The sequence below is a fragment of the Lipotes vexillifer genome, unplaced genomic scaffold, assembly GCF_000442215.2.
Source record: "Lipotes vexillifer unplaced genomic scaffold, Lipotes_vexillifer_v1.1 scaffold943, whole genome shotgun sequence".
Taxonomy (NCBI): Eukaryota; Metazoa; Chordata; class Mammalia; order Artiodactyla; family Lipotidae; genus Lipotes; species Lipotes vexillifer.
This window is the reverse complement of record NW_006776793.1, coordinates 612,682-622,324: the sequence shown is the minus strand read 5'-3', so window position 1 is coordinate 622,324 and position 9,643 is coordinate 612,682. Positions and strand designations below refer to the sequence as shown.

The 9,643-nt window shown below is 45.7% G+C and overlaps 1 protein-coding gene across 1 annotated transcript in view; it reads right to left on the bottom strand.

Moving 5' to 3' along the window:
* The window catches only part of ABCC11 (ATP binding cassette subfamily C member 11), a 65,328-nt gene that overhangs the window by 34,855 nt on the left and 20,830 nt on the right, over positions 1-9,643 (bottom strand). Inside the window, 2 exon segments of the mRNA XM_007450636.1 lie at positions 2,179-2,250; positions 5,234-5,494. Of these exon segments, the coding sequence (XP_007450698.1) occupies positions 2,179-2,250; positions 5,234-5,494 (333 nt within the window).

Genomic DNA, 9,643 nt, shown 5'->3' with positions numbered 1-9,643 from the left:
TCCTGCTGTGGCTGAATCCAAGGTTTGCATTGAAGTCATCCCATACTTTTTTTCTCTTATTTCCCCAGCCCCAATCCCTAGCAAGGAGTGCCTCCCTGATGTTCACCATGAGATGGAAAGTTCCAGGCCATCTCTGTCTATCCTTGGATATCACAGAATTATTACTAGTTTGTTAGGTGTGATAATGTCATCATGGTTAGATGGGAAAATGCCCTTATTTTTTGGACATCATGACAAAGTATTTAGTGGGAAAAGTGTCATAATCTCTAATTTAAAACACTTCTACAAAGTATGTTTCTACATAGATGTGGCAAATATGCAAACGCTGTATCAACCCTTGAATCTCGGTGGTGGGTGTACGGGTCTTTACTGCAGTGTTCTTCCTGCTTTTCTGTATAATAAATTTAAAAGCACACATTAAAATAAATCAAGGCCATAACCCTCATGCCCAGGACCCCAGCAGAAGACCTCATCATCGTGTACTTCTTTCTCTTTATTATCCTGTGCTCCCTACTTCTGATTTGAAGACAGGCTTTAATTTAATAAGAACAAAACTTTAAAATTACATCTTTTTGTTTTCCTTTATTGGAAGGAAAGCGATTGGTTCATTTGAAGAGGAAACTGATAATGCCCCTGGCCATGTGGAAAGGTGGCCCTGAATGGAAGCTGCCAGGAAACATAGCTATGATGAGAAGCAGAACTCTGACATCAGCTAGACTGGGTGTCAGCCCCGGCTCCCCTTGTCACCTGCTGGCGACCTTGGGCAAGTCACCTCTCTCAACCTCATTTACACATATATAAACTGACCTTAATGTCCATGACTTCCTCATGGGGTTGCTTTCAGGTCAAAGGAAAACAATGGGAAGCTCTGAGCACAGGACCTGGCATGCAAGTACTATTCAAACTATTTTTACTGTTAAAAAAAAAGTGGGGCTTCCCTGGTGGCGCAGTGGTTGAGAGTCCGCCTGCCGATGCAGGGGACACGGGTTCGTGCCCCGGTCCAGGAAGATCCCACACGCCGCGGAGCGGCTGGGGCCCATGAGCCATGGCCGCTGAGCCTGCGCGTCCGGAGCCTGTGCTCCGCAACGGGAGAGGCCACAACAGTGAGAGGCCCGCGTACCGCAAAAGAAAAAAAAAGTGGAGTCTTTCTTCTCCCCAGCTGCAAAGAAGTTGGGGAAAGGCCATCACATGTGGAGCCAAACAAATGAACCATCAGACTGATGTATTAGGAGAGAACTGCTATTGACAACATGGCCACTTTCCTAGGAGGTGATGAGTTTGTCTATGGACATCCAGAAGGAGGAAGTGAGGGAGAAGCACAGGAAAGGAAGGACACCAGCTAGTTTTCCCAACCACGATGGGCAAAGTAGGGAGGGAGAGGGAGAGAAGCCCCAGGACGGGGTGAGACTGAGGCTGAATATGGAAGTGCTGGTGAGACCCCGGTGGGGAGGGAGCCATACACATATACCAGGGGTCGTGGCCGTTTTACGGTGCTGTTCACTAGGAGGTGTGCAACGTGACCTCAAGTGTTTTGGGGTTGGTTTTTTTGGAAACTGGGGTGTGCTGAGCCACATGCCTGCACAGCTGCAGACGAAGCAGCCCTCCAGAATGTCCAGAGGCAATGCAGTTAGACGGTTCAGATCTCAATGGCAGGGCACCCGGCAGGCGTGTGAATTCTGCTGCTGGAGGGGGACTGAGACGGTCCTATACCATCCGCAGGCCTCCTCTCCTCATCCCCTCGCTCCCTCCTTCCCCTTCCTTCTCTCTCCCTCCTTCCACAGTTCACTCCCCATGCTGTCTCCCAAGGGACACGTGTCCCTCTCCGAGTCTGGCTTCGTGAGATGATTTTTGTTATCATATTAAATGTTGAGATGCCCTGTATCATCACCTTGGTAGCTGGTTGATTACAACACAGGGTGGGGAAAGCATGGAGAACAGATGAGGGTGGATCTCTAGGTGTCCTAAGAGGCAGTACCCCCAGTTGGAGGGTAAAAGGGAAGCACCGTTCATAACTCACCTCCCCCTCAGTGCATGCTCAACTGTTTTCAATTTATAAAAACTCTATTGGCTTAGACCCCTCCGTGGAAGAAAGTGGTGGTGCGACTTACTGGGGGAACTGGAGCCTGGGAGGCCCTGGCCCTCCTGGGGGTGGACGTGCACGGGCCACAAGACACTTACCTCCCCCAGGATGGCTGACAACAGGCTGCTCTTGCCACTCCCTGTGTTGCCACAGACCTCTAGCGTGGTCCCCTGCAAAGCCAAGGAGGACAGGCCGGCATTGGGACAGGTGACTCACCCAGGGTGGGTCCATTGTCTGAACACAAAATGACAAACAGAAAACAAATACCCACATGCACCCCCAAGGCTCCTCAGACAAACAAAGCTCAAGAGGAGCTCAGAGGCTGGTCTGTGCAGGTGGGATGGAGCAACCTCAGAGGAAGGAAATTGCATGGCAGTGGCGGAGAGGAATCATGGATAGATGGTCCTGTCAGGCAAGAAACCCAAATTCCAGATCTGCATCTGTTCTAGTCTATGTTCCTGGGCAAGTCACTTAGACTTTTTGTGCCTCGGTTTCTTCATCTGTAAAATAGGGATAACGAAGCCAACCTCACCAAATTGAGCATACATTCATTCATTTATTCATTCATTCATCCATCAAATAGTCATGTGCATTTCTTCATGTACCAAGTAATGAAGAAAAGAACTCTCATTAAACTTACAACTAGTGGGGAGAGACAACCCATGAAATAAATAAGAAAACAAATAAATAATTTCAGATGGTGGTAAGTGATATAAGTAAAATGAAATTGGCTACCATGACAGACAGTTGGAGGTTAAAGCAATGTTAGATGAGCTGGCCAGGGAAGGCTTCTTAAAAGCACGTGTCATTGCAGCTGAGACCTGAATGACAAGAAGGAGAGAGATATAGGAAGATCTGGAGGTTTCACACCATGGGAACAGCAGGAACAAAGGTCCTGAGACAGGAACAAGGTAGGCTGCCAAAGAATGGTGAGAGGGCCGGTTGGAGGGAACAAATGGGAGACTAGCTTGGAGATGTGGGCAGGTGCTCAGGGAAACCTGGACTCTATCCAAAGTGCAGTGGAAAGTCACTGAAGGGCTCAAGCAGGAGAGTGACTTGAATTGGTTTAAGCAGGAGATGTGGTGTGCTCCAAGGACAAAGAACAGATAAACTCAAAGGGCCAATATTGCCAGAACAAAGAGTAACGGGACTCCTATCACTGTGTCACAATGTGACCATTGCAATGTCCCAGAGCCCTCCCAAGCAGCGTGCCCTGTCCCTTTCCCATCCCATATAAGGAAAGACATTTGCCCCGTTTTTCTCCCGCTCAGCACACTGAAAGTATACATACTCTGCCCAGTCAGCTGATGACTTGCAGGTTCCCTGGCTATAGAAAGCGACAAGCAACCCATGCTCATTGTCGACTTTCCCTGGCTACCGGGTAGTCAGCCCGCTGTTCTTGCAGCGACCCTTCTCTTTAATAAACTCTATCTTCCTTACATCCTGCCTTGTGCCTGGAAATTCTTTTCCAACCCGCTCTCGGGCCACCACAGGAGAGTTACTTGAATTGGTCTGTTTTAGAAAGCTCCCTCTGTCCACTGTGTGTAATGGACTGTAAGAGGGCAAAAGTGGAAGCAGAGAGGCTGGGAAGGGAGCTCTTAGAGGAGCTGGGCATGGCATGCTGGTGGCTGGGGCTAGGGCAGTGGAGGGGGCTGTGGTGAGAGGAGGCTGGTCCGGGAGAGATGCTAAAGCAAAGCTGCCAGGCCTTGCTGACAGACTGGATTCGTGGGAGGGAAAGACAGGAATCAAGTTTGACTTCCAGGACCTCGACCACTGGAAAGATGGTGATGCCACCTCCTGAGATGGGGAAGACATGGGGAATAGGTCGGAGAGGGTGAAAACCAAGAGTTCTTTTTCGGTCTTGTTTTGTTTGAAATGTTTGGTAGGCATTGAAGAGGAGATGGTAAATAGACAGTTGAGTCTGGAGCTCAGAGGAGACTTCAAGGCTAGAGATAATACCATAGAGATGGAACTTAGAGCCGTGGGACTGCAGGTGATCACCAAGGGGGAAAGTATAGATATCTAATTGACATTAGATATTAATATTAATTGATATTACTATTAATATTTACTACTCTTAGATGTCTATATTGATTACTATTAGATATTTATACCTGTTTTAGATATATCTATCTTAGATATAGAGCAATGTCTACATTCTATATCTATATTATTATTAGACATTAATATCTATAATATTTTACCAGATATTAATAGATAATAGAGAAGATAAGAGATTTGGACAGATCAGGGAAGCCAGCCCTTGCAAATATTAGTCAGAGAAAAAGCCAAATAATGTCAGTTCACAGAATAACCAAATTGAAACACGTAGCACAGTGCTTGGCACACACTAGGAACTTAATAAATGTTAGTTTAGTTTCGTTACCCTTATCCTTGGTCCCTCCAAAGACCAGTGCACACACAGCTTGCTGTTCTGTTTTTTGTTTCTTTGTTTGTTTTTGTTTTTGTTTTTTTAGATGACTTTGAAACATCCACTTACATCCATTTTAATGAAGAATTAAAGGATATGCTGTGTTAAAGATATATTTAAAAGACTAGCAGTGGAATAAGACAGATGAATCAAATTTTGTTATAGCCTAAATAATTACAAGAGACTTTGAAAACGTAGTGTAATTCATGTATTCTTTCCAGTTTAAAAACTTCTATCCATTGCCTCTATCTTTGGTGTCACTGCCACCAATAAACACAGTATACAACTTAGAAACCTAATTACTATCTTCAACTAGGAAAATGTAAATTAACATTATTTCTTTAAAAGTAAGATATAAAGAATGTGGTCCAACTTAATTTTGTCTCATGGTCCCACAGTATTCTGAAATATCATGCCAAAATGTAAAAGTTTAAAAGGGAACATCATCATTTGTCATGCTATTACAAAACAAGTTTAGATGATCAACTGATTTACACTTAAGTTTGAAAGACTTCCTATTTGCCCTCCATGGAAATTTTCTCTCTCTCTCTCTCTCTCTCTCTCTCTCTCTCTTTCTCTCCATGGAAATTTTCTATTTTACAGAGAGATCTTGGAGAGGGCAGTCTTTAGCCAAGGAAATGGTAGGGTGCCAGGTAAATCTCCCAGCCTCAGGCCCCCAAAATCTGACAGCCAGCCCGCCTGCATGGCCCAGATTAGGCTACCTTTGACACCACCAGGTTTATCTTGTGCAACTCTGGGGCCTGGGTGTCCCCTTTGTCCTCTGGCCTGAGGGCACCCAGAGGTGGCTGAGCCCTGGTCATCCGCTCAGGAGTGTGTCCATTCTTCTCCAGCTCCAAGGCTCCATTGACAATCCCGGGGCAGATCTTTCTCCATGACAAGGTGGCCTACCCCCAAACCACTGTTTTGCTGGGGTCTTTCGATGCCTTGACATATATGACAGGGCTCTCCTGGAGGAAAAATTTCTGTACAGAAGAAAGGAAAGGAAGGGAGGAGGAATTCAGTTCTCTAGTCCAGTAGGAATATGTACCCATTTTACTGGCCTGCCCATTGGCCTGGTTTATGAACTTCTAATAAATAGTAAAAGTCTGAAGAACCACCATCAATTAGAAAAGGCTAGATTTGCTGGCGAAAATTCGACATCAGGGTTTTTCAGATCTCAGACTACCAGGCCACTCTTTCATGTTTGTAATCTTCCTGCACTATGAGTTATTTTCCATTTTATTTTACATTAACTAATGGCATAAATTACATTAGTCTCATCTTAAGTGATAACGGCTGTTGAATCACAATATTGATGGACAGTTTTTCTCATTAAATTTCTTTTATAAGTATTAAAAGTAAAAAGGTCTGTCCATGCACCATTCTGTGAGAGATGCTGTTTGGGGTCCTATATTTCAAAATGTGGCCATTGGCAGATCACTTCTCTCTGCATCTCATCTCCCTGTCTGTGAAACACAAAAGTTGAACTGCATGAATTCTAGCACCAAAAAAAGGTGGGTGGGAAGTATGATCTCACTGATCAAATTATATTCACATGTCTCCACCTGGAGATATGCTCAGAAAGAGATCTAGAAAGACACTTACAGATATTTTGGGCAATTGGTTTTATCTTTAGGTAGTAAATGCTGAGCAATTTTTATTCTCTGCATCTTTTTGCCTTGTCTGATTTTTTACAATGAGTAAAAAATATACAGCATCTTACAAAAACACAACCAAGGGGCTTCCCTGGTGGCACAGTGGTTGAGAGTCCGCCTGCCGATGCAGGGGACACAGGTTCGTGCCCCGGTCCGGGAAGATCCCACGTGCCGCGGAGCAGCTGGGCCCGTGAGCCATGGCCATTGAGCCTGCGCATCTGGAGCCTGTGCTCCGTGACGGGAGAGGCCACAACAGTGAGAGGCCCACATACCGAAAAAACAAAAAACAATCCAAAAACCACAACCAAAAGGTATTTTCAAAAGAAAAATGATACTCAGCCATAAAAAAAGAATGAAATAATGCCATTTGCAGCAACATGGATGGACCTAGAGATTATCGTACTAAGTGAAGTTAGTCAGACAGAGAAAGACAAATATCATATGATATCACTCATATGTGGAATCTAATTTTAAAAATGATGTAAATGAACTTATCTAGGAAACAGAAACAGACTCACAGACGTTGAAAACAAACTTATGGTCACCAAAGGGGAAAGGTGGGCGGGGGAGGATAAATTAGGAGTTTGGGATTGGCAAATACATACTACTATACATAAAATAGATAATCATTAAGGACATACTGTATAGCACAGGGAATTCTAATCAATATTTTGTAATAACCTATGTAGGAAACTAATTTGAAAAAGAATGGAGATATATATATATATTATATATATATATAATATATATATATGAATCACTTTTCTATACACCTGAAACTAACACAACATTGTAAACCAACTATACTGTAACATAAAATACAATTTAAAAAAAGAAAAAAGAGGTGGTCTGTTTATTTTTTTAATTGGACCTCAGGTATGTTGAACTGAATTAACAATAACATTTGAGTCAAGGCATATAGTTATCAGTGGGAATTGCATGTCCCACTTTATTTTGTTTAGCTAGTTGGGCACTTATTTCTTTAGCTATTTTTACTAACATAATGAATATCTGTGAGCCCACCACTGAACCCAAGAGCCATGACTCTTACTGATTGATGGGGTCCTTCCCCATCTTATCTGCCCACTTGGTGTGGACAAAGCCCTCCTTACTTCCCAAGCCCTCCTGTTGTGTAACCACTGTCCCAGAATTTGTGGTTTCATTCCCTTGTTTTATAAAAACACAAAGAGGGGCTTCCCTGGTGGCGCAGTGGTTGAGAGTCCGCCTGCCGATGCGGGGGACATGGGTTCGTGCCCCGGTCCGGGAGGATCCCACGTGCCGCAGAGCAGCTGGCCCGGTGAGCCATGGCCGCTGAGCCTGCGTGTCCGGAGCCTGTGCTCCACAATGGGAGAAGCCACAACAGTGAGAGGCCCACATACCGCAAAAAAAAACAAAAAAAAACAAAAAAAACACAAAGATCATGCTGACTTAATGTGTCAGCGTGACAAGCAAACGTCTGGACATGAATCAACACTGATAATCTGGGTTATGGGGAACAAAAACAGGGTGTCCTTGACCCCCAAACAGTCTAAGCAAATTCTCAATCTATAACTTTATTGATGCCATTCAGTGATTTTTCACTTATTTTTCTTTTAATAATCAGTGCAAAGGAAAAGGTGATCTGGAGTGCCGGCCCAGGGGCCTTGTCTGGAGCCCCAGGGTGCAGCCTCAGCAGCATCCAGCAGCCAGCTCACCTCCTACCTGCAGCCACCTGCAAGGAGGCGGCCGCCCTGAGGGCTCACAGCTTCCTTCTCCCTGCACCCTGCCCTCCAAGCTGGCTCCTCGGTATAGCCCAGTGGGGCACAGAGGAGAAAAAAGGCATCTGGGGCTTCCCTGGTGGCGCAGTAGTTAAGAATCCGCCTGCCAATGCAGGGGACACGGGTTCGAGCCCTGGTCTGGGAAGATCCCACATGCCGCGGAGCAGCTAAGCCTGTGCGCCACAACCACTGATCCCACGTGCCACAACTACCGAAGCCTGCGCGCATATAGCCCATGCTCCACAACAAGGGAAGCCACCACAATGAGAGGCCCACACACCACAATGAAGAGTAGCCCCCGCTCGCCACAGCTAGAGAAAGCCCGCACACAGCACGAAGACCCAAAGCAGCCAAAAATAAATAAATAGATAAATAAATTGATTAAAAAAAAAAGCCATCTGGCCTTAGAGATCACTCCTCCCCCTTCCAGCTTGGGGGTCTCAGAGACAAATGCCTACGGGTGAGACAGAAAACTTAGGTGACTAAAACAGGAAGAGTTAAAGATGTCCTGAAGTGAGGGGACTTGTAGGGTCAGTACCCGTCCAGAGTGACAGTCCTACACAGCCCCGGCCCCCTGAGGCTTTGAGGAAGTGCAGCTCAGGGTCCAAGATCATTGCCCTGACCCCTCCCCTTCCTCTCCACCGTAAGTACACCTATCTCACCCTTTCCCACGCTCCAGCTGTCTCCCTGGTCATTCCTGCAGCCAACATCCCCACCCGCCCTTCTGAGCCCAGGCTGTAGCCTCCGCATCTCTGCCCACCCCTGCAGGTGGACATGGGCACAGAAGGAGAGGGTGGGAGAACTAGGGCACCAGTAGGGAGGCAGAGGCAGCAGGGGCCCGAGTGGCCACGGCAGAGAGTTAGGGGAGCTCCTGAAGCTGTTGGCAAGTATAGGACTCTCCGGTGTTACTCAGACAAGCCAAGTTCATTCCAGCCTCAGGGCTTTTGCACTTGCTGTTCCCTCTGCCTTGTCATCATCACTCAGCTCAAAAGTCGCCTTGGCAGACAGGCCATCCCTGACCAGCCTATCCACTGTGGCCCCAGCCCTCCCCACACACTCTGCTTTATTGGCATCACAGCCCTTCATGTGAGCTGATGTTATCTTCTTTGACTGTTAATTCACTTGTGCATTGCCTGTTTCTAATACCAGATTGTAACCCTCTGAGAGCAGGAACCCTACTGGTTAGTCTCACTGTGGTATTCTCAGTGCCTGGCAGGTGGTAGGTGTTCACTACATTTTTTTTTTTTTTTTTTTTTATCACTTTGTGCAGCCTGTGGGATCTCAGTTCCCCGACCAGGGATTGAACCCAGGCCACTGCAGTGAAAGCCTGGAATCCTAACCACTAGGCAACCAGGGAACTCTCCCTTAATTTTTTTTTTTAAATAAATGAATGAGTGATGAATGACATAGATTAGGGACTTCACACATTTAAGTGAGTGACTACAAAATGCTTTTAGAAATCAGTTTAGTTTAGAGTTTTTCAACTCCGATGCTTATAGGAGCAAGACCAGAAGTGTAAAGAAGTGAAGGAGGCAATTGCTAAGAGGATGAATGAACTAAAAAAAAATTAAGAAATAAAAATTTTTTTTTAAATTTTAAAAGTAAATTATTAAAAAAAAAAAAAAAGAGGATGAATGGTAAGACAGACCCAGGCCTGGCGGGGAAATAGCGGGTGGTGGAGGCTGCAGAAACCCCACCTGAGTGCCCTAACTAAACGCGG